Source organism: Schistocerca piceifrons, chromosome 8, assembly GCF_021461385.2.
Source record: "Schistocerca piceifrons isolate TAMUIC-IGC-003096 chromosome 8, iqSchPice1.1, whole genome shotgun sequence".
NCBI lineage: Eukaryota > Metazoa > Arthropoda > Insecta > Orthoptera > Acrididae > Schistocerca > Schistocerca piceifrons.
Window position 1 is genome coordinate 497,869,964 of NC_060145.1, and position 24,847 is coordinate 497,894,810.

At 42.8% G+C, this 24,847-nt stretch overlaps 1 protein-coding gene across 1 annotated transcript in view; it reads right to left on the reverse strand.

Annotated features, from left to right (window-relative positions):
• LOC124711521 overlaps positions 1 to 24,847 on the reverse strand; it is a 92,768-nt gene that overhangs the window by 9,046 nt on the left and 58,875 nt on the right. The window contains exons 2-3 of the mRNA XM_047241643.1: positions 16,873 to 16,992; positions 6,352 to 6,471 (exon numbers count right to left, since the gene is read on the reverse strand). Of these exons, the coding sequence (XP_047097599.1) occupies positions 6,352 to 6,471; positions 16,873 to 16,992 (240 nt within the window). The remainder of the gene's footprint in view (positions 1 to 6,351; positions 6,472 to 16,872; positions 16,993 to 24,847) is intronic.

Genomic DNA, 24,847 nt, shown 5'->3' on the forward strand with positions numbered 1-24,847 from the left:
TCCCCCACATGGGTCTTTGGTATTCCCATTTCCTCGTTTATTGCTCTCCACTGCCTGATCACTTCGTCCAGTGCTATACTGAACAACAATGGTGACAATCCATCTCCCTGTTTAACACCAGTCTTGATCTCAAATTCTTCTGACAGTGCTCCTCTGAATTTCAACCTTGCTTTTGTGTCTGTCGGAATTTCTTTTAATAGTTCTTGTGTAGTTCCATCAAGTCCTCTGTTCTTTAGGATTCTATCAAGAGTCTGTCGATGGAGTCATATGCCTTTGTGAAGTCCACGAAGGTTATTACTGTCTTTCTGTTTTTTAAGGCCCTATGTTCTATCAGCTGCTTCAGGATAAATATCTGTTCTATACAGCCTCTTCCCTTCCTGAATCCCACTTGGTAGTCGCCTACTGTAGTTTATACCTGTTCTTCTACTCTCTTGAGCAATAGTTTTGACGGCACCTGAACAGACTCGTACATAAAAAATAAATAAAGGGCATCGTACGATTTAAACAGATTTCAGGTTGGTCTCTATGGACCGAAAACGATAAACTGATGACAGTTTTTTTATCATCGTCTATAATAGAAGAAAGATAATTGATACTCAACCATTTCTACCAAACTGCCACACGTCATAATCAGACTCCATTAAACGTATAAATCCACAAAATTAAAATTTTTTTCTGTTGAGAAATAAAAGTAAGAGAATTGATAAAGTCAATGGCAGTGACTGTCATATCTAACTACTAAAAATCTTTGTGATTTTCTTCTAACGGATGATTTCTTAAATGAGTAGTTGAGAGTCTCATTGAACGCACGTTGAGCGAAGTCTCACAGAGCAGATATGGGAGGGTCAGTGTCGAGCCATTAGTCCCGCAAGACTACGAGTCCTACAAAAGGTGTACAAGCCGCCACTGCCGAGGAGTCGGCGAGGTACCAGCTGCAGAGGCGCTGCGTGTGACCAGAGGTCTGCCTATCAGGCGCAGCCTGCGCCTCGTCGGATGGCAACAGTGTTTGCAGCATATTGAGAAGTAAAGGATTGTTTTCAGTGTGACATTTCCGCCAGCGCCAGGAATGCACAGCGACTCTTTCCCACTGCTTAAAAGCTGCGGAGTGTGCAGGACTGTGAAGAAATGCACCCTGCAGTTGTCCCCCATTCTGGGAAACGCTGCGCCGGGGACAGTTCTAAGAGATGGAATGAGAAGAAGCCTTCCCGCAACTTCATGCTTGCGGGCGTGGCTGACTTAGGTTGATAATTTTTTGGTAAGAAATTGTAAGGGCACGTACCATTGGTTAATATAAATAAATTCTGGAGTGAGAGAACGCGCTTGACCAGTGCATGCATGGGGAGGCCTTTCTCGTTGGACAGATAGTGGTACTCAGACACTGCCTGTTTCCGAGCTGCAGCACTGAAATTCCTCACTGCTGGTTAAACATATTAAAATCGAGTACGCGATGGAGACTGCTGGCTTATTAGAACGTATGTCATTGGGCGGCTCTCAGAAGAACAACTGTGATTGGCGATCAAAATCGAAGCTCACATTCACGAAGTGAGAGTAAAAATTCCCTTCTTGCCGGAGCGCTCTGTAGAACAGTTCCACACGAAACACGACAGGAGAATTTTCGTCAGACAGACGGATTTCGACCTCGGGCTCTGTGGGAGACCAGCCTTCGATGCAAGGCGGGTGGGTTCCGCAGCCACCACAGCAGCCACTGGCCGCTACCGGGACTCCCTGTACGGTAAACAGCAGCTGTGTTCACAAGCCGAATTGTAGGAGGCGAGCGTTCTCAATAATGCCAGGACCTTCACATTTTTATTCCAAGTACGTTTATTATTAATTGCAGGCTCAACATTAGTTCAGTCAAGTAGGTACATGGGCAATTTGTTTCTGTTGTCATTTGGATCTTTCTTGATTAAAGATTAGCAATCACTGCGCGGCTTCTAAGAGCCTAGTTGCACCCCAAATGTTGTGCTGGTTCTAATTTTCTCACTCGAGATTCATTATACAATCTTTCCCAAGTTGTTGAGGCTTCAATTAAATAGTAACATATGTTAATGTGAAGGGCATTCAGTAAGTAATGAAAAACTTTTTTGCGGCCAATTTCCGTCGAGAAAATGCACAATACGCTGTGGCACATCGTGGAGTATTCCCGCTTCAGCCTCTATAGCACCACGAAGTTCCAATAGGTGGTACAGCTATACGTACGTTGCCTTGAAAATGGCGTCTGTAACGAGATGCGTTCCAACAATGGAACTGCCACTGAATTTATTTTGGCAGGAAACCAGAGCATCGCAGATATTCACCGGTACTTCTAGAATGTGTACGCAGACCTGGAAGAAAACCAAAGTACGGTGAGTAGTTGAGTTAGACATGTGTCACTATCGAAAGAAGATCCCGCAGATCTGTTCGATTTCCCGCGTGCTGGCCGGCCGCACGTAGCTGAGACTCCTGCAATTTTGGAACGTGCAGACACTCTCATTCGACGTAATCAACGGAGCACAGTCAACACCTCGCTGCTCAGCTGGACGTCTCTGTTGGTAGCGCTGACACACTCGTCCACCCGTTGGCGAAATCAAAGGTGTGTGCCTGCTGAGTTCCTCGTAGCCTAACAGGAGACCACAAAGAGCGAAGGATGACCATCTGCGGGGAATTGTTTGGCCCAGTGTGGGATATACATAGATAGCGGGGAGACTACTGATGCAGCAAGACGTTCGCTCCGTTGTCGACCAGCGGAGTGGCACCATGCGGGCATACAGCCCCCTGTAAGGTGGCATGAGGCCGTCGCATTGAACGGAGATTGTATGGAAAAATGGGCTGTTGTAGCTATAAGAGTGGGGAATAAGATGGCGTATTGGAATCCTGAATAAAACCAACCTGCTTTCAGAAAAAAGTTGTTACATTACTTATTGAACGCCCCTCGTTATTGCAGGCTCAACATGCGCTCAGTCAAGGCAGTAGATGCATGTGCGATTCTTTATGTGCTTCTTTCTTTCCTTCCTTCTTGATTAACAACCAGCAATCTTCTGCGAACTTAGTTGCACCGATAAATGTTTCGCTGATTTTAATTTGTTCACTCCAGGTGCATTGTGCATTATTCGACGTTTATCAAGGTGCTGGTGCTTTAATTATATTGTAACCCGTGTTAATACTTCATAAAAGTAACTGTCCTTTGCTATGTATGCAGTCTGTGTATAACCTGAAGCCTATAGGGACTTATAACAAAGAGAGCTTTATAGTGACCATTGTTTAATTTATAGTTTGATGAATACCATTTTTGTGAGTTACAGCACCCATGTTTTTTAGAGTCACCCTTGTTAATTAATTAATTAACCTACGCCTACATCCGAACCCTGCAAACCGCTACTAGACATTTCCTTTCCTATGACACTTGGAAATAGAACAAGGAGAAAACAATTGTCTATATACCTCTATGCAAGACCTAGTTTCTCTTATCTTCGTGGACCTTACACTACATGTACTTTGACCGCAATAGGATCGTTCTGCAGTCAGCTTCAAATGCTCATTATTTAAATGTTATCAATAGTTTTCCTCGGAAAGAACGGCGCTTTCCTTCCAGTGATTCTCAGAGGAGTTAGCGAAGCATCTCCATAATAATTGCGTGTTGTTCGAACCTACTGGTAATAAATGTAGCAGCCCGCCACTGAATGTCGCCCTTTAATCCTACCTGGTCTGCATCCCAAACATTGGCAGTACTCAAGAGTGTGTCGTACTAGTGTTTCATGTTATGTGGTATCCTTTGTGGAAAAATATTACCACCTTGCAGCAATGTCAGTTGCATTTGGGTAATCTTCAGAGTGTCCCGTGTATGCTGGATTGTCTGCCTTTCTGCTCCACAGTCGCTCTTTGTAGGCGTATTTAGTTTCCTTTTATACAATGGCTCCGCACATTTGCAATGGTTCATCTTCATTTGGTTAAGAATTATACAGGATTTTCTTCGATGGACAAAGCCAGAAGGGTTTTCAGCAGTACTTTCCTAAAATCGTCCCAATAAGCCGAATTCGACCATTTCATATCGCTAGACATTTAATCGACTGTACTGTGTCAAGCAGCACACTATAGACGCTGTCTTCGGATATTGTGGGTTTGTTTTTCCTACTGATTTGCAGTAATTTACATTTTGTACATTTGAAGCTAGCAGCCATTCATCACACCAAGAAGAAATTTTGTCTGAGTCATCTTCTATCTTCCTACAGTCACTCAGCTTGTGACACCTTCCTGTACACCACAACATCATCAGTGATCGTTGGAAGTAAGTGGAGCAAGCAAATAAAGGGTCCGTCTTAGCTCCTCGCCTCTTTAGCATTTGTATTGCAGGTACACCTGCAACAACATCTCGAAAATTTTGATACTCTAATGAGCGGGCACAACACAAGGAAATTAAGAAAACAGAGAATGTTGAAACAAATGATTTGGCTGCTCAGGGAAACTATTTCTGCAAATGGAGGGTCCAGCCCAGTTCAACAAAGACGGAGATTTTGTGCTTTGATCTGAACAACAAATTTGCAGATATATAACTTGGAATTCGTTTCAACAGTGTCACCTGAATTCACAATAAATCTCATAAGTATCCAGGAGTTACTTTAGACAGAAAGTTAAGGTGTAAGGCTGACGTGAGAAACGCAAGGAATGAAATCAGACAGAAATGTGGCGGGACGTGGGGCCCTCCGGCACCTACATTATGAACAACGGTTTTAGCTCTGATTTAGCTGAACTGCCCACACACCAAGAAAACAGACATGGTACTAAATCACACAATGCGGATGACTTTGGTCACGATTAAGAGTACTCCCACCTTGTATCCAGCTGTCCTAAGTCATACACCTACACCAAAACTGCGAAGTCAACAAGCACTTCTTAGAGAGTTTGGAAAAATGCAAAACATTTAACAACTTCCTATCCATTCTTTCACTGATGACACGAATATTAAACGACGCAGCTCAAGAAAACCATCATTTTCGGAAGCTATATTTTTAGAAAATAGCGACTTTTTTTTGTGCAATACAGGGAGGTAGCCTGGAAAAATAATATAAATGCAGACCTACAGAAATTTCGAAGTATTGCTGAAAAACCTTCTGGCTTTGTCCATCGAAAAAAAATCCTGTATAATTCTTAACCAAATGAAGATGAACCATTGCAAATGTGCGGTGTCGTTGTGTAAAAGGAAACCAAATACGCCTACAAAGAGCGACTGTGGAGCAGAAAGGCAGACAATCCAGCATACACTGGACACTCTGAAGATTTCCCGAATGCAACTGACTTTGCTGCAAGGTGGTAAGATTTTGCCACAAAACATTTAATATTCTTGTAGATGTTTATTTATATTAGATCACTGTTTACAATGCAAATTCGGATTATAGATCGTTTCATTGGATGACAGTGGCTAATACCACGTACTAACAATTTCTGTACTGAGAGTTATTTTGGGCTGAGCACTGAAAGTAAAGGTGAAGTGGGCCACAAGTTCCTCAGAAGCAGCTACCGGTCAAAGAGGCGCTGGGAAGAGACTTACGTTTTCTGCAGGGGTGAAGATTTACTGTCCTGAGAGAGAGAGAGAGAGAGAGAGAGAGAGAGAGCGCAGAGTGTGTAGGCAGAGAAGTGCATGTGTGCCTCGCACATCGTCTACACTGCGGCCAACGCACCAGCGAGCTGACCATTGGTCCAGTGCAACTGCTGGTCGTACTTCAGGAGGTGACATGCGTATAGGGAGACACTCACAGTAAATGTGGTGAGTTTCATTTACTTGCCTATTGAGCATTTTCTGAAAGCGTCAGTCAGAGTGAAGGTCTTTTATTTCTCACAGTTAAACAGCATCAGCTAACATTGTGCCTGTATAGCAACAGGGGGCGCCGTCTAAAGGAAGTGAAACATATCTTCTGCAAATCTCGAAATCACATGTCGGGGTAGAACTCGATATTGCATGCTTCATATTTATACAATTTTTTGCGTTCTACATGTTTTTTTGAGAATAAATAATTTACGGTATCTAAGTTGTGATTCATTTTAGTAGCACCCCAATAGGAATGATGGTGCTACACTGAAGTGAAATAAAACCACAACACGGTACCTTATTTTATGGAAGTCTCTAAGAGTATGCAGTCAATGGCAGGGTCATCTTAATCATTTGTAGGCATAAAATTGTATTGTGGAGAAAACATTAGGCAACCAGACATGCACACGCCATATGTTACAGACACTGGGGCTTTACAGTTCAGTTAACTGTATTTGTAACTCAGGTGTTTGGTCATGAATGTCACTTAGCTTACGTTCATTAACGTGATCCTTAGTAACCCTGTACGATTAATGCAGTGGTCGGTGCTGCGAGGCGGCGGTACTCACACTTTGCGTGCGTCGACGGCGCCGTAGCCCACGGGGACGTGCTTCACGCTGCCCCCCATCGCCTCCAGCGCCGCCATCGTCTGCAGCTGCGCCAGCCGCTGGTCCGACTGCCTCTTCCCCCTGGAAGCGTGCCACACGCACGATTCATTAGCAGCTGCTGCACTCACGTTGTGACAGACAAAGAAATATTGGAAGTAGGTATTGTTTAATCTGTTTAACTCGCCGCTCTTTTCATAAATCAGAGATCAATTGCACGACACGATCTATTTCGAATAGACTGCTTCAGATGAAAACTCCTTCGTGAACCTGTAATTATACGTAACAAAAGTTGGTTCCGATGTAACGTAACAACACTCTCGGTCACTATGTATAATTGCGCGAAATTATCAGACCGTTTCCATATCGAACTATTTAATTGTGTTTACTTTGTCAGTTTTTTCGAGTCGATCGGGTTTTGGTATTTGGTTTCACTCTGTTATTAACATGTACTGGAAGTCAAAACCACCTGTTATTCGCAGTGCCGTAACACGTTTGGTGGGCTTTAGCTTCCATCAACTAAGCCTGAAAACCCGTCGCTGGAACAGTGATCGCCGAAATTTTGGCATTAAAGAAACAAAATGCTTTTTGAAGCAAAAAACGAAACTCCGAGAAGGAATTACCTGAATAGGACGGAAATCGGTGGATGTAATACACATGCGCAGAAAAACGAATTATTACAATTTCATAAAAATGTGATATTTTATTCGAGAGAAAGAGGTTCACAAATTGAGCAAGGCAATTACGCGTTGGTCCACCTCTGCCCCTTACGGAAGCAGTTGGTCGGCTTGGCACTGATTGACTCAATTTCTGGATGTCCTCTTCACTGATATCGTGCCAAATTCTGTCCAATCGATTCCTCAAATCATGAGAATCCCCATATGATTGGAAGGCCCTGTCAATAATTCTCTAAACGTTCTCAGTTTAAGATATCCGGCGATGTTGCTGGCCAACGTAGGATTTGAAGAACACGAAGACAAGGAGCAGAAACTTTCGCCGTATGTGGGTGGGCACTATTTTGCTGAAACGTAAGCCAAGGGAAGCTTGCCGCGAAGGGCAACGAAACGGGTCGTAGGATATCTTCGACGTGTGGCTGTGTTGTAAGGCTGCCGCGGTTCAAAACCAAAGGCGTCCTGCAGTGAAATGTAGTGGTACCCCAGATCATCACTCTTTGTTAATCAATAATTCAAGAACAGTCTTAATCGCATATTTCCTACCGTTATGTAGACAGGAGTGACACCACTTGCAGTCGACCAATGGTGTAAACGCCTAGAAGAAGACCCCTACGTCGGGTTGGAACCAGTATGTGGTATTATAACAATAATAAATGCGATTAAGACTGTTCTTGAATTACTGATTAATCATACAAATCGCTGCTTCTCTCCAGAACCATGTTGTCCAAAAATCACTCCTTGTTGCCGGCGATATGGCAGACGACAGTAAGGTTGGTAAACCACCGGTGTCCGGGGCGTCTCCAGACATGTCTGGTCATAGAGGCTCATTTCGAAGTGGGACTCATCGTTGAAGACTACTCCACTCAGTGATAAACTGGTAATGTTTTGTTGCCCTTTATGGCATCCATCCCGTGCTTACATTACAGCAAAATGATGCCCATCTGCAAACGCCGAGCCTTTTCTTTTCGGGATTTTCCCACAGTCCACAATTCAGTACTATACAATGCCGCGCTCCAGACGTACATTCTCAGAAACTAATACTAGCAGACTCCTCTAGGCCAGGCATAGCCTCTTTGAGTGTGCTCCGCTCATCTCCTTTTTATGTCCTCCTATCTTCGTCCGATTAACTTCTCTTGTTCGCGATCACCAATTTCCATGTTAAGTTTCTCGCTACACTCATCTCTACTGTTTGTCATTTCTTTGGTCTTGTTCTGTAGTCCGTACTCATTAGACTCTTTGTTCTTTCAACAGATCCTATAATCCCTCTTCACTTCCTCCTAGGATAGCAATGTCATCAGTGAATATTATCATTTATATTTATTCATTCTGAATTTTAATCCCACCCTTCAACCTTTCTTATATATCCGTCACTGCTACTTCGATGTTTAGATCCCAACATTAGAACAGTCTCTCTTGTTCCCTTACCTTTTTGAAAGAAGCTGGTCTTCATCTAACAGATCCTAAATTTTCTCTGTTGTCTATAATATTGCAGTATCATCTTTGGGGAGTTGGGCATATAGTCCGTGCCTCTGACATCTGATAATTCACGCATTAAACGCGTTCGGAAGAGCCCTCCAGTAGCGTGCTATAAAACATGCTGCTTGTATGATATATGTTATATGGACACATGAGTCGTGCTCTCATTGCAGCTTTCTTTACTCCAGTAAGCAACGTCGTGTGTGGAAGGGCACGAATAAAACTTTCGCTATCATTTAGGTAACACAATTCTTCCGATAACGGAAGATAATGGTTGCAATAATTCACTGTTATCGTTTTTATTGCAGTATTCAGTCTGAAGACGTGTTTGATGATCTTCACGATAGCCTATCCCGTGCTAGTCTCTTCATCTCACGTAAGTATTGCATTTTAAATTCATCTGAGCCTGATTACTATAGCTAAACCTTTGTCTACCTCTATAATTTTTACGCCAAGCACTTCGTACCATTACGCAATTGACGAATTCTTCGTGCCTCAGTGTATGTTCTATCAACCGGTCTCTCCTTTTTGCCATATTGTGCCACAAATTTCATTTCTCCGCAACTCGAGTCAGTTCCTCGTTAGTTAGTCGATCCACCCACCTAATCTTCTGCATTCTTCAGTGCCAGCAGAGTTCAAAAGCTTGTCTTTTATTCTTGTCTGAACTGTTTATTGACTACTTTTTATTTCCATAGAAAGCTAAATTCTAAACAAATACTTTGAGAAAAGACTTCCTAATATTTAAATTTAATATTCGATATTAACCAATTTCTGTTTTTCAGCAATGCATTTAACGTCTTCTGTGCTATGGCCATTGTCACAGAACTCATCCCCTGCCTTTCGTATATCATTACATACGTTTATCCTGATGTACAGAATGATAATTATTAACTATATGAATAAAACGTAAATTAGTTGCAAACTATGGGGTGCATACACCTTATTGAAGATGTAAACGTCACTACAGGTATTCAGATTTACGTTGTGATCTGTTCCATATGCTTGCCATCATTAGCGATGATGTGATGCAGACGAATAGCGAAATTCTGCATGATCCGCTGAAGCGTTGGAACTTCGATGCTGTCGATGACGTCATGAATAGCTGTTTTCAGCTCAGCGATGGTTTTGGGGTTATTGCTGTACACCTTGTCTTTAATATAACCTCACAGAAAGCAGTCGCACATGTTGAACATCCAGAGGATATGGCGGCCAATTGAAGCCAATGCCAGTGGCCTCTGGGTACCCCAGAGCCAGAATGCGGTCCCCAAAGTGCTCTTCCAAGACATCAAACACTTACCTGCTTCGATGAGGTCAAGATCCGCCTTGCATGAACCGCATCTTGTCGAAATGAGGGTCAGTTTGGATAATGGGGATGAAATTATCTTCCAAAACATTCACGTACCGTTTGGCAGTCATCATGCCATCAACAAATATCGCACCGATTACTCCGTGACTGGACATTGCACACCACGTAGTCACCCGTTGAGGGTGAAGATACTTCTCGATCGTGAAGTGCGGATTCTCGGTACCCCAAATGGGCCAATTTTCCTTATTGACGAACCAATCCAAATGAAAGCGTGATTCACCGCTAAACCAAACCGTACAGCGCGTACTAATTCCCATCATACCCCGCGGCCAACCGTGCAGTTTGAACTTCCTAACACAAACGGTTCAGAAGTTATCACGATTTTATTTCATACAGTTCAATAATCATCACCGTGTAATTAAACTATATACAAACTACAAAACTCGTCATCATCTTAGCATTCTTTCAAAGAGCCGAGTAGGGTGTGTAAAACAATTTGCTAGGAGTTTTCTCTGTCTTAATATACTTCTTGCCTTGATATAGTCAACCAATTTCCTCCTTTAGTCTTCAGATCTTCCTTAATCTGATCCAATCATATTTTTCTGAGTCGTCCTATCGATGCTTTCTCCTGTACGTTTCTACCCAACCATTGTTTTGGCAAGCGGCTATTTTTCATCCTCTTCACACGTCCAAACCACAACTGGAAGAACTTAGCCAGTCATTGACAGACCCACTTTCATATCTGCTCTAATGTTTTCATTCATAATTTCATGTAGTCTTTTGCAAGGTTGATAGCATGCTGATAGCTACCTCAAACCTGCCTTGTTGATTACACAGGCTCCTAGCTGAATGTCATAATCGGCCCGAGATACGTTTCAAATATGGTCCGTTTGGCTCTCATAGGATCTCCCTTTACCCACACTTGATGGAAAAATTCGGATTTCTTTCTTACTCTGTTATGTACTTCTATTCTTGCAGTTCTTTCCTTAATATTGTAGTTTCCAGGTAATTGAAAGCATCCACACATTGTTTTCTCTCCATCTAGCTTCAGGTTTCCCTGGACAGACGTCCTGCTCAAAATCGTCGCTACAATTCTGCTGGTGCTCACTGTCAGGTGGTACTCTTTAAACTTGGAGTTGTACTCGTCTAATCTTCCCTCTACCACCAGTTCTGTTTCTCCCCAGGTAGCGACGCCATCACCAGGGACTAACACATTGAGATTACCATTTACTTACGCTTTGATTTCCTTTATAACCACTCCTATAAATGCAATAAAAAGTAACAGGGAAAGTGCACTAATCTACCTCAGTCCTCTCTCTCTCTCTCCCTCTCTCCCTCTCTCTCTCTCTCCCCCTCCCTCTCTCTCTCTCCCTCCCTCCCTCTCTCTCTCTCTCTCTCTCTCTCTCTCTCTCTCTCTCTCTCTCTCTCTGTGTGTGTGTGTGTCCTGAAGCAGTTCGGTCTGCCAGAGTTCATAGAGCACATACACAATCTTTATTAGGGAACTTTGAATCATCAATTTTTCTAAACACTCCGGATCTTACACCTTGGTACACTGTCATATGATTTTTCCAAATCCAGAAATACGATTATGAGATCACCACCGAAAACGCCTTGTTACAACAGTGTGAAATAAATTTTAAAAAAAACCAAATGAATAAAGGTTTGGATAGTTCTAAGAATTAACTATAACAGATGGCTGTATAAATGAAGCTGAAATACACATATGGATCTGATAGACGAAGTAATTACGATACGAGTTGCAATATTTTATCACACAATAATATATTCGGTATGAAAGTAGTTGAAATTTATTACCTACAAACCATAACTGACATCCCTGCTAATTACGTAAGGCCAAGCGACATGCTATTGAAATAAAAGTCAGGGAGGGGTATTCAAGAAGTATCCCGGAATAATTCCCCAAGACGCTACAGCATTCAGTCTCACTTAAAAGGATGATTGACAATGAGGAATATGCATGACGATGCTATATCGAATGCACGTCTATGAAAGTGCATAACCAAATCAGATAATGTCATGTTGGAAAAAAAGGATCAATCTCATCGTGATCAACTGAAAATTTACTCACTCGGAACCAAACGCAACAGTCTCGGTCTTTGTGATAGATGGAAAATTGGTTTATACGGCAATAAACTTCATGTAATCTTTGTAGATGGCTTAGAGACAAGGGAGATTTAATAGGTAACTAAAATTTAGCGATTTTACTCGTATTTACGGCAGGTCGGTATTCGTTGCGTTGAGACTGTTTAGCACGAGAGGTTCAACGCTTCAGCACCGCTTTCTTATCTCCTTCACTTGTTTTAGTACGAGCATCGGGCAAAAGTCCCTTGTGCGTCACAAAAGTATATGACTGAAGACCACAATTCAGATATTTTCTCGTATTTTTTTCTCCCTCGATAAGAATCCGTTAGATATCGTATTACGCAACATGTACTGGCTGTTTTTATTAGTGTCTTTATTACTGGACCCCACATTTCAGATATTTTTTAGCATTTTTTGCCTCGTTAGGAATCCATTAGATACAGTCTTACACAACTGACGCGAAGATTAATGTGAATTCCGACGATTGTCACTTGTAGAGAGACAACGGGAGTGATTGCCATTAACGGGCCGGACTTGGACCTTTGAATAAGAGTTCGCGTTGTGGTCGCCTGAACTGACGTCACATTGTGTTTATAAACATCAGAGACCCACGTTCAGGCTCTTCGGTTCTTGTATCTCTACTGACGACGCTGAGAGTGTCAAGTACGTACATGACACTTGGGACGTAACGTAAGGGAACTGGTAATAAAACACGTTTTAAAGCTACTGTTAACAATGCCATAGATTTAGACATAACCTTGCTGTGCTGACGGCTAAGCTCACGTGCTAGACACGTGCCTAGTGTGACCGCTCAATGTCATTCAGTACGATCACGACGACACTGCTCGATCGACGTTAGCACTCGTGGTGTTACTCGCCTTCAAACATGGCAGTGGACGTTTGAAAATTCATGACGCTAGCTCAATGGTCGTCAATTGATTTAAATGTTATTCCCGGCTGACTCTTAATTCAATTACTGCCACGGGGGTGAGGAGAAAGAACACATCCTGGTGGTACCAGCATTATGCGTATTTAGATGTTCGATTAACCTGAATGGTTTGCAATGTTCCAGCGATTACATTCGAGCTCTATGCTGATGTACCGACAAGGACCATTTTCGCAGATAAACATGGAAGTACGTAATGGATGTTCAGTTTCTCAATATGATTCGTCGCACTCACACATTATACATCCGCTGTAAGAACCATTTCATAGATTTACAGTTTTGGTGTCCCCAATATTGGTTGGCTAAATATTATGACGATACGTTTTATATAACCTCCACAAATATTGTTTATCATGTAGTCAAGGCTACGTAATGAATCCGAAATCGTGGGTAAAATTGAAATGTAGTTTGTTTATTAACACTTTTCTTTTCACTAATATGAATCGGGATTGGAGGTGATGATCCTATCCTCCATATCTGGTAGTTAATGAGCGAAATATTTTTATGCTGGCGCGTTGTTTGTATCAGTTACCCCCGCAACCGTCCAAGGATTAGATTCTCTTAATGTTCCGCGCACGCGCGTTTCACAATTTTACAAAATGCAGAATTACGTAAACTATAGCTTTCCGTTGCGTACAACTTTCGTGGGTTCCACAACCATAATAGTTTCCCAAGAGTATTTTCCCAGCTAACACAAAGTTCGAATTATGTTGTCGGAATCATTTTCACTTCACCCGACAATAACCGCCTCTGATCACTTCGTCACACGTAATGTATTTTAAACGTGCTTGAGGACTCTTTAAATAATCTCCTTAACGAATTTCGCAGTCGCGTACCACTTTTACATCGACTAGCCCGATCGCGATAACTGAAGGTAGAGAGCCCAATAATGTGTTACATGTTCTTTTATATGTATTAAAAAACAAACGCGCCCCTATATCTTTCTGTCCCGCTTGGTTTTGCTACTTTGCTTTTTATTACGTTTCATTATATTGCTTCTTAGTAATGCTGTGCAGTTATTAAAGTTTCGTATTACTTTCCCCTTTTTAATTCTTCCAAAATAAAGTCTATTTATCCCCCATTTTAATTAATATGATGCCAATTGACACGTCTGCCTGCAAAGTACCGTTATACTAGCCAGAATGAATACTTGCACTGCACTAAAGTGCTTTTGACAGCCATCTAAATACACAGTGTGAGGTAGCTAAGACGGGTCAGCGCGAACATACCCAGAATGACGGTGGGGTTGTCGCCCAGTATAGAGGACAACAAGGACAATTTCCGGACGTTCAGAACTAATTTTTATCGTTTATAATCGCCAAATTACGACACCGACTTAGTTCATTACTGATGGAACTGTATACCTTTTTCTGTGATATTTGAAAGACCCTCTAAGAGAAGCTTCACTACATAACATGTATTGATCGAATAATATGAAGATAAGAGCGCTGCGAACCATTGTCCCGCCGTCGGAAGAAAAGGCTCCTTTATGTTATACCAAATGTAAGCAGGCACGTAGCACGCAAGGGAAACTAGCCGTTGCACCCCGCTCAGATTTAGTGGTAAGATGGTCCAGTGGGTAGCCCGTAAAAAACTGAACACAGATCAAGCGTGAAAACAGGAAGGAGGCGTGCTGAACAGCAAAATAAAAAAAATATCAGTGAACGGTCCAAGGACAGGAAGTGCAATGCAGAGCAGCTGGAGAGCTCAGGGGCTTAGTGCTTACCTGTACGGCACGGTAGCTCAGCTGGCTGGTCTCTGCAGTGAAAAACTGAGTGAAGGGGTCAGAGTCGGACTTCAGTGAATGTCACGTGACGTCTGCTACGATCAAATACAACGAACCATAATGGGAAAGAAAGAAAGAAAGAAAGAAAGAAAGAAAGAAAAGATCACGGTGTCTGACTGTTAAGCGGGTGCGCCGTTTCAAAACTATATGTCATTTGCTTTTATTTTTTTCGCAACAACATGAACTGTCCATCCGGTCATTGAAATGTTTTTCCTCTTTCTGTAGTCTTGGCAACTGTCATACAATAGATTGATTATAGAATAGAAGTCATGTGGTAAGAATACGTTACCGTCGCAAATAAATATGATGAATAGTGAGAGCAGGAGAGATACCACATAGACGTCTCACAGAAATGAAAACAACAAATAAACAGCTGTGAACTGTGTTACAACAAAGGAATTCCAGATTCAAACTCCGAAAATGGAATGCAACTTCAAAAAAGTTAGAAACATACGTTTTGACAGAGCACAGAGAGACTGTGTGATTGTGCAACTGTTGTGTTCATTTGTTGCAACTTATGTGACAAACTATTATGTTTTCATCATTTCCTTGGCAGTGATCACATTCACCATATCCATACGAACACCTAAATCGGGCAAGGAGGCATATCTCACTCACTTACCAGGCTTACAAATTAGGTGCGTCGGTAAGAGATTCGTATCATATGACACACGTGCTGTCACTAATGCCGTGCATGACACGCCAGACGTGTTTACTGGTGGAGGGTTTTGTTGACTTGTCGCCTTGTCGCCATTGTTTACGGTTCCCATTCGAAATCCACTTCCTTCCGGCTGCTAATAGAGTACTTGTGCAGAATCAACTGCCATTATAGGCCTCTTTCTTACACCTCGCTGTTGCAAACGGACACAAATTTGAATACGGTGAACAGCGAAAGAAAAAAAATTGGTACCACGGAGGTTCGAACACAGCTCCCCTGTTTGGAAGCCCACCGCAGGGATCACTGAACCACGGCGCCATTGTTGTATCAAACTGATCTATATTTCTCTTTTTGTGTTTGGACCATTCACTGTGTCTATCTCGCTTTTCCTTTCACGATTCAGCACACCTTCTCCCCGTTTTCATGCTGATCTGTGTTGGGTTTTGACGAGCTGTCCACTGCGTCCTCTTAGCATTAAATCGCAGTGTCGCAATTCGGCGACTATAAATCGTAAAAATTAGCTGTGATCGTCAGGAAATTTGCCACATTGTCACCTATAACCGCACCTCGTTATATTTACTCATTCTGGACATATCTGGGGAGGCGTGTTTTAGCTCCCTCACCCTGCTTAACCTGACAATGTCGCAACAGCCAAAGCAGATGCGTAGTGAGAAATAATTAATTCTCTCGGTATATGGCCACAGAGCTAGTGGAAAAATAGTTTTAATCCTTAAACAAACTCTTAGCAGCGATGGAATCCAAAGAAAACATAATAACGGCCTAGATTTTCTTTTATTATTAGCATGAAAATCACCACAAGAGATATTTTAAAATTAGTACATTATGTCAAGACTGAAGAAATTGTTAGATAATAAAAGAGGTATTTAGCTGATTACGAACAAAATATAAAATGACGGTAGATGAAGGAGGCAAAGGTGAATACAGTCGTCTAAAAAATAAGATTGACAGAAAGTGCAAAATGAAAAAGCGGCAACGCCTAGATAAGAAACGCCAAGCTATAGAAACACACACCACAATGGAGAAAACAGATACGGGTACAAGAATATATTAAAGAGAAGTGCCCGTACAAACTTCAAGAGCTCAGATCGCAAGTTAGTACCAAGCAAAGAAGGAAAATCTAGATTTTAATTCTTATATATATATATATATATATATATATATATATATATATATATATATATATATACACGTATTAGATTTTCCTTGTTTTGTGAACAAATAAATGGAGTACATCGGAGCCAAAAAATACACATAATCTAGAAAACTGGCAAACGGGAACATAAAAAGCGAAAATTCCACAAAATTAACACCAAGCTTTGCTATCAATCTGGACTAGTGATGTCGACGCAGTGGAGCTCGTACTTTTACGGTAAGCGGAGTGTAGGCTCTTGGTAAACATAAGAAGGCAATGTCAGTAAGGCAGCATATATTTTGTAGAAACCTTGCAAGCTTATAGCAAGTCAGACACAGACGATGGTCACTTGTTGCAATAGTCGGCTGTGTGGCCGTACTCACACTTTCTGCACGTCCACGACTCCGTGGCCGACTGAGACGTCCTTGACCTTTCCTCCCATGGCCTCCATGGCCAGCATCGTCTGCAGCTCCGCCAGCCGCTGGTCGGACAATGTGCGCCTCCTGGAAGCGAGATGGAGAGGCTCAAGTTATCCGTGAAAACTGAGGGAAAGAATACAAAGCGAAAGCAGTCTGTTTCATCATCGCCACGTCCTTTCAAAACAAACAAAAATAGCCGCTTACTGTTACTGTTTTAACGAAATTCTGGCAAAGATTTTAAAATGAAACGTAGAAACTAGCGGATTTGGTGAATGTAAGTGACCACATTGCTTGTAAGGACTTTTATATTAAATATTTAGTGGATCACTTAACCACTATGATATGAGGTTTTAGCTTTTGACGAATTTCAAATTGTTACGTGACCATATTTTGTAAAGACGATATTCAACAAAATCTTTTTAATTTATTAATTTTTATTTCTACAGTGATGTAAAAATTTTGTATAGGATAGTTGTATGTACCTATTAATGATCCCTGGCGTTGGTTTTCATCACTAAGATACGAGCAAGCACGTTGTAAGCTGGCGTTTCTTGAATATTGCAAAGTGATTTGCTAATATGCTTGTTGATTTTAGATAGTTTTAAATAGATTTTTATATTAATTTATCGAAATCAAACTCTGTTACTTATTTCGTAACACAGAGGGCTTACCTGGACTATGTGACGTAAAATAAGTGTGTAGTACATGCTGCAAACACCCGCCTCAGTTGCCTTCTGCCTATACGCCACTGAGATCATATGACGACTTGTGCTGCTACCAGTTTGTTAGATGTAACTCAAACGGTATGTTGCCCAGAATGGATAGCTACTATCGGATAAATTAATTCTGATTCTGTAATTTTCCTTCTATTTTAGCACTGAAGAGGGCTATTTATAGCCAGAATCTAGATACGCAAGAACAATAGAAACCAATGAGATTGCGACTGACTGCTGTGTGCCTGGACCCTAGATCGTCAATATTCCGTGCTGGTTGCAGGCCCTGCCCGTAATCCTTCAAACTTTCTCAACTGGTAACAGTTTGACAACGCATGCACCTGTGTTCAGTGTATGCCGCCTTTAGAATCTGAAGATGGTCACAGGTTATGACTGTGTCATAAGAATGTGATTGCGTCTATAAATAAACAAAAAATTTTTAGAAAATAATCAATCATTCACTCCATTGACAAGATCCGGCGATCTCGCTTCCAAAGGAAGCGTTTCGTTAGCACGGAATCAAGCTACAGAAACTCTCGCCGCGTGTGGGTGGGCAGTAACTTGGTGAATTGTAGGCCCGAATGGCTTGCCATGAAGGGAAACAAACCGGGTGTCAGTCAGGTTGGTATACCACAGCTGTCTGGGGCCTCTCCTGACACACCTTCGCTGGTCGTCGAGAACCCGAATCTCATTGACGTGAGTAGAATTGTCTTCACTGAAGAGTCTCGCTTCTAACTGAGCCCTGACGACCAGCGAAGACGTGTCTGCAGACGCCCTGAACAGTCGTGGGATACCAGCCTGACCGCCGCCCGCCAAACTTCCCGACAACCGAGAGTGACGGTCTAGGGTGCCATTTCATTTCATAGCAGGAACCCTTTGGTTGTCATCCACGGCACCCTAACAGCTCGACGGTACGTCGACGATATTGTGCGTTCCGTCTTGTTGCCCTTCATTACAAGCCACCTGGGTTCACTTTCAGCAACGCAATGCAATCCCGGACAGGCCAAGGATTTCTGCTGCTTGTCTTCGTTCTTACTAAACCGTATCTTGGGCAGAAAGTTCGGCAGATCTCTGCCCAACTGAGAACATTTGGAGCATTATGGACAGGGTCCTCCAACCAGATAGAGAATTTGAAGATCTAACGGACAGAATTTACACGATATCCCTTAGGAGGAATGCAAAGCCGAATAACTACTTGCGTTAGGGCAGAGATGGACCAGTGTGCTGTGACAATTTGTGAAGCTCGTTGTTTTGGATAAATCAACCATTTTCTTTTTTTTGTGGGGGGCCTTTTTTTTAGAGCAGGTTGGAGTGTTGGAGCGGGACTGAACGCGCTGTGGCTGTGAAGACTGTTTGCAAAAACGGTGACTGTGTTGCTCCTGCTACACGGGAATACCGTCGACATTTCAACCTTCGACGGAATGATCCTGTACCGTCGGCACACGCAGTCAGGTTACGAGTGAAAAACTTTCAAGGAACAGGGAGTCCAGTTACGCCAGAAAAATCCAGAAGTTGTCCGTAACATGAAAGGAGGTGCGAAATGTTGTAATCAAGAGTTCAAAGCCTTATGTGACACGAACTGTGGCAATGGTGGGAGTGTGCAGTCCTAGTATGCACAGAATTTTACGGCATGATATAAAGTTGCAATCGTACAAGATACAAATTGTACAAGAGTCAAATGGAATTGATTATGAAAAGCGAATAACTTTGTCTGTTGAAATGTTGACTAGAATTAGGGATGAGTGATTAGTACATTTTCATCTGAATGGTTATGCAAACAAACTAATCTGTCTTTGCAGGTGCGCGGATAATCCTCATAAATTCCATCAACACGCCTGATACAGTGTGGTATGCTGTCTCTTCAGTGGGCATAATCGGCCCTTTGTTTTTTGAGTATGAACAAGGATGCGCAAACACTGACACGTCTCACCGCTATGCTGCCGTGGTTGACATGTTCTTCGCGTCTGAGTTGAACAGTTTTCTGCACATGAATATTGGTTACAGCTAGAAGTTGGAGGAGGAGCAGCTTAGTGTTTAACCTCCCGTCGACAAAGAGGTCATTAGAGACGGAGCACAAGCTCGGGTAAAGGAAGGATGGGGAAGGAAACCAGCTGTGCCCTTTCAAAGTAACCATCCCGGCATTTGTCTGAAGAGATTTAGGGAAATCACGGGAAAGCTAAATCTGGACGCATTCCTCCCGAATGCGAGTCCAGTGTGCTAATCGATGCAACGCCTCGCTCGCTAGCTAGATGATGCTACGTCTCATTGTGCTCGAACTTAAGACGCAGCAACGCGCAGAGCGTTTGTTAATCACAGCATTTCAAGCAATGGGGACATCTTGTTGCCTCCCACATCTGCCGAGTGATCGGTCTGTGATTACTTCCATTCGAGGTTCCCGAAACACCGTATATATGCTAGACGTTTACACACAATTGCGGAACTGAAAGACACTAGTCGTGCAAAATTCAGGAACATTATGACATAGATGCTTGAATGTGCCGTGAACGATTTACACCACAGATTGTCTGGGTGTCAACTTGGCAATATACAGGACATTATTTTTCAAAACATGAAGAGTGCGTGAAATGGCAATACGCAAGGCTTTCTTTTTGAGCCCGAAAAATTTTTACAGTTTAATCCTTGGCCTGTTTCGCTATGCTTATATCGGCTCGTTTTCTTTTGGCACACCTTGCATAAAGCGCATTGTGTAAAATTCAGAAAGAGGGAGAGAGGTAAAGAGAGAGAGAGAGAGAGAAAGAGGGAAAGAGAGAGAGAGAGAGAGAGAGAGAGAGAGAGAGAGAGAGAGGTAGAACCTGCCTCCTTCATTACAAGTTCCCGAGTTTCAAATTACGTCTGCTCGTGTACAGGATGGAGAGAAACAACCCGATTACACTTATGTGACCAAAGTCTTGAGATAGCGATATTCACATATACAGATAGCGGTAGTATCGCGTACAGAAGGTCTAAAAGGGCAGAGCATTGTTGGAGCCGTCATTCTTACTCAGGTGAGTCATGTGAAGAGGTTGCCGACGTGTTCCGGCCGCACGACGGGAAACAACAGACTCTGAATGGGGACTGTTAGTCGGAGCAAGACGGACCGGGCACTTCGTTTCGAAAATCGTTAGCGAACTCAGTAATACGCGATCCACAGTGCCAACATTGTGCTGAGCATATAATGTGTCAGGCGTTACTTCTCACCACGGGCCGACGGCCTTGACGTAATGACCGATAGCAGCGGCGTCTGTGTAGAGCAGTCAGTGCTAAGGAGGCAACACTGTGTGAAATAATCACAGAAATCAATTTTGGAGGTACGCCGAACGTATCCGTTAGTACAGTGCTGCAAAATCTGGCGTTAATTGGGTAGGCAGCAGACGACGGAAGCGAGCGCCTCTTCTGACACTGCGGCATCGCCTTCAGCAGCCTTCCCTGGGCTCGTGACCATATCAGTTGGCCCCTGGACGACTGGAAAACGGTAAGAGCTGATAGTAAGGTTCGAGTGTGACACAGAGCTCACGAAGCCGTGGACCCGAGTTGTAAGAAAGGCCCTGTGGAAGATGGTGGTGGTTTCATAATGGTGTGGGTTGTGTTTACATAGAATGGACTGGTTCTTCTGGTCCAACTGATCCGATCATTGACTGGAAATGACTATGTTCGACTAACTGGAGACCATCTGCAACCATTGAAGGACTTCACGTTCCAAAAGATCAACGAAATTTTAATGGATCACCATGCGCCACGTCATCGGGCCACAATTGTTCGTGATTGGTTGGAAGAACATTTTGGACAGTTCGAGCGAATGTCTTGGTCAACCCGATAGCCCGACATGAATCCCATCGTACATTTATCAGACATAATCGAGAAGTCAGTTAGTGCACAAAATTCTGCACCGGCAACACTTCTGTAATAGTGGACGGCTGCAGAGGAAGGCATGGCTCAGTATTTCTGCAGGGGACTTCCAACACCTTGTTAAGCCGATGCCACGTCGAGCTGCTGCATTACACCGGGTAAAAGGAGGTCCGATACATATTACGAGGTATCCAGTGACTCTTGTCATCTCTGTGTACAATATCGGAGCAATTTAGTGGTTGTCGATGCGAAAAATTCTTTCCACATAATCATGGTCGGATATGTAGTGTTGTCTACCTAGTAGTGGAAGACTATTATTGCACATCAAAATTAATTAGTGATTAACAAGTCTTCTAGGCCAGTTATTACATTAATAAATTTTTACTATAATTTGATTTGTGGTTGTTTTGAACGACAGATACCAAATGGACCATTACGGTTGCCTGGTATGGACATACTGCACATATATTTCCCAATCGTAACTGGAATTTATTCAGAAGCTAGTAATTTTCGTTAAGATGGCGTTTTCACTTGCAAGGGAGCCGTTTGTACTAAGTGTGATCGGTTCTTTGAATATCAAAACGCCAGTGAAGCACCCCAGAATCGGTTCTGGCAGTTATTTGAAGTCAGTGTCAGTCAACGTAATACAACTAAACAATTTCTCCAAAGCCGTGCAAATGGGTGCAGTTAGGTTGGCTGTGAGAAGTAGTGCCCTCTGTGCAGTCGGTCGAGTTCTTCTAAACGCGATGTTTTAAATTATCTCCGGAGGGAGAACTCTGACTCTCTGCGAGTAGACTCTTCTGTCTTTCTGTGGCCGGTGTAGGCGGTGTCCAGCACCGCGTGGCCCTACCTCCAGGAGCCACAGTGAGAGAGTTTCACTGACTCCTACAGGAAGCGAAACGGCCGATAAGAGACAGACGGTTAGTCGGAGAAACAATTACTTATCATCTTGCCCCTAGTCGCGACACCACGAACGCATCCATGCTGCTACTGGTAATCTGCCATGTTCGTCTGCAATGTGCCACCACTACTAGACAGTGGGCTACATAGGTCGATACCATCCTCATCGGCGTCTCACAGTTGGCAACGGAAACTCATCCTTTCGACAGGCGCCAGTAGCGGTCGCATACGGACCCGGTGGAACCAATGATGCGCGCCCGCTGAGACATACCTTCAGGGGCTCCGAGTATGAGGGCCCTCTGCTGGCCCGATGTAGGATGGCCGGCGGCAGCTACGTGGCCCAGTCGCTGTCGCAATCTTCGGTCTTACTCAGCCTTCGACACTTTGCTCGTGCATTAGTAGAGGCAGCCTCACATTACTTGACGCTCTGTTACTTCTTATAATAGTTGGACTTTACTGCTGCTTGTTCTTTTGTAAAGTTCCTTCGCAATGCTTGGAAAAAGCTTCGAGTTGTGCTCCTGTCCAGCTTCCCTACGACAACAGCTGCTGCACCACTCTGTAGCCCACCTCTCTTTATCACGGTGTGTGTAGCACTACGCAACAGACAGTATCTCTCTCAGTTACGTGTTTTATGTCTTCATTTTGTGTCCACCTATTACTTATGCACGTGGTTTTTCTTGATTGAGCGAGCATTGTCTCCCGGTCCCGTAAAATCGGATCTCTACTGAGGCAAACTAGGTGGGACGTTACATGCTACATGTCGCCTAGAGTTGCCAACTTTAAGTATTCTACATGAAACTGTTCTACGAAGTTGCTGATGCCCAGAAAATGTGTTGCCCGCTATCGCATGATGCAAGTTGTGTGTGTTTGTAGCATGCGGCTCAGCCCAGCAGATCCACTGAAGAAACATGAGAACAAAGCACCATGTCTTCACCAACGTCTTATAAGAAGCCAGTAAGTAGATCGTATCACAAACCAGTTCCCTCCTTGTTCAGGTTATGTATCACTACAACCATACTACAACTACAAACACAATCAATATGATTGAATTACCTTATGGTTCACTCACATGAACCTTGCTCACTTCGCTGGTGGTTGACAGTTTTTTCTTGCTTCATCAATGTCTTATAAAAAACTAGTAGATCATAATGGAAACTATTTTCCTCCTTGTTCCGGTAATGCACCACTTTTCTTTAACTGTTCTAGTTTTTTTTTTTACATTTACGGTAGAATACTGTTGCTCATAAATTCTTGATTTTCTTGTTTGCTTCCAAAATACTTCAATCATTTTTTAGCGGACTGCTCCAGCTTATCATTTCTCAATTTAGTGTCTTTGTAATGACTACTTTTGGTGACTGTTATAACTAATTTATATCTTGAACGCTTGGTAGTATGTTTAAAATTAAATGTTTAAACTTCTTTCCCCTTTGCTGTTCATCATATGTTGTTCCAACCAGTACCTCTTAACTGGCTACTTAAACAGCTATATTCATGAAGTAATCACAATTAACAAACATAGAAAACATATAGGTACATTCGGAGGATATGAATTTTGCAGCTGGAGCTGACGAAGAAGGCTCTAGCTAAACAAAAAGTGGGGAACACGGTATTAACACGAAAGACACGAATTATAAACTACAGACCACAACAGCAAGGATGTTTTGTGTTCTCGTATTATGACGTTCTTAGATAATACAAATCTCCTTCATCATAACCAACATGGATTCCGCAAACAGAGATCATGTGAAACTCAGCTCGCCCTATTTGCCCAAGAAATTCACAGTGCCGTAGACACTGGCGAGCAGATTGATGCCGTATTCCTGGACTTCAGGAAGGCATTTGATACGGTTCCGCACTTACGTTTAGTGAAAAAAATACGAGCTTACGGAATATCGGACCAGGTTTGTGATTGGATTCAGGATTTCCTAGAAGAAAGAACACAACATGTCATTCTTAACGGTTCAAAATCTGCAGATGTAGAGGTAATTTCGGGAGTACCGCAGGGAAGCGTGATAGGACCTTTATTGTTTACAATATACATAAATGACTTAGTTGACAACATCGGTAGCTCCGTGAGGCTATTTGCAGATGACACGGTTGTCTACAAGAAAGTAGCAACATCAGAAGACTCGTACGTACTCCAGGAGGACCTGCAGAGGATTAATGCATGGTGCGACAGCTGGCAGCTTTCCCTAAACGTAGATAAATGTAATATAATGCGCATACATAGGGGCAGAAATCCATTCCAGTACGATTATGCCATAGGTGGTAAATCATTGGAAGCGGTAACGACCGTAAAATACTTAGGAGTTACTATCCGGAGCGATCTGAAGTGGAATGATCACATAAAACAAATAGTGGGAAAAGCAGGCGCCAGGTTGAGATTCATAGGAAGAATTCTAAGAAAATGTGACTCATCGACGAAAGAAGTAGCTTACAAAACTCTTGTTCGTCCGATTCTTGAGTATTGCTCATCAGTA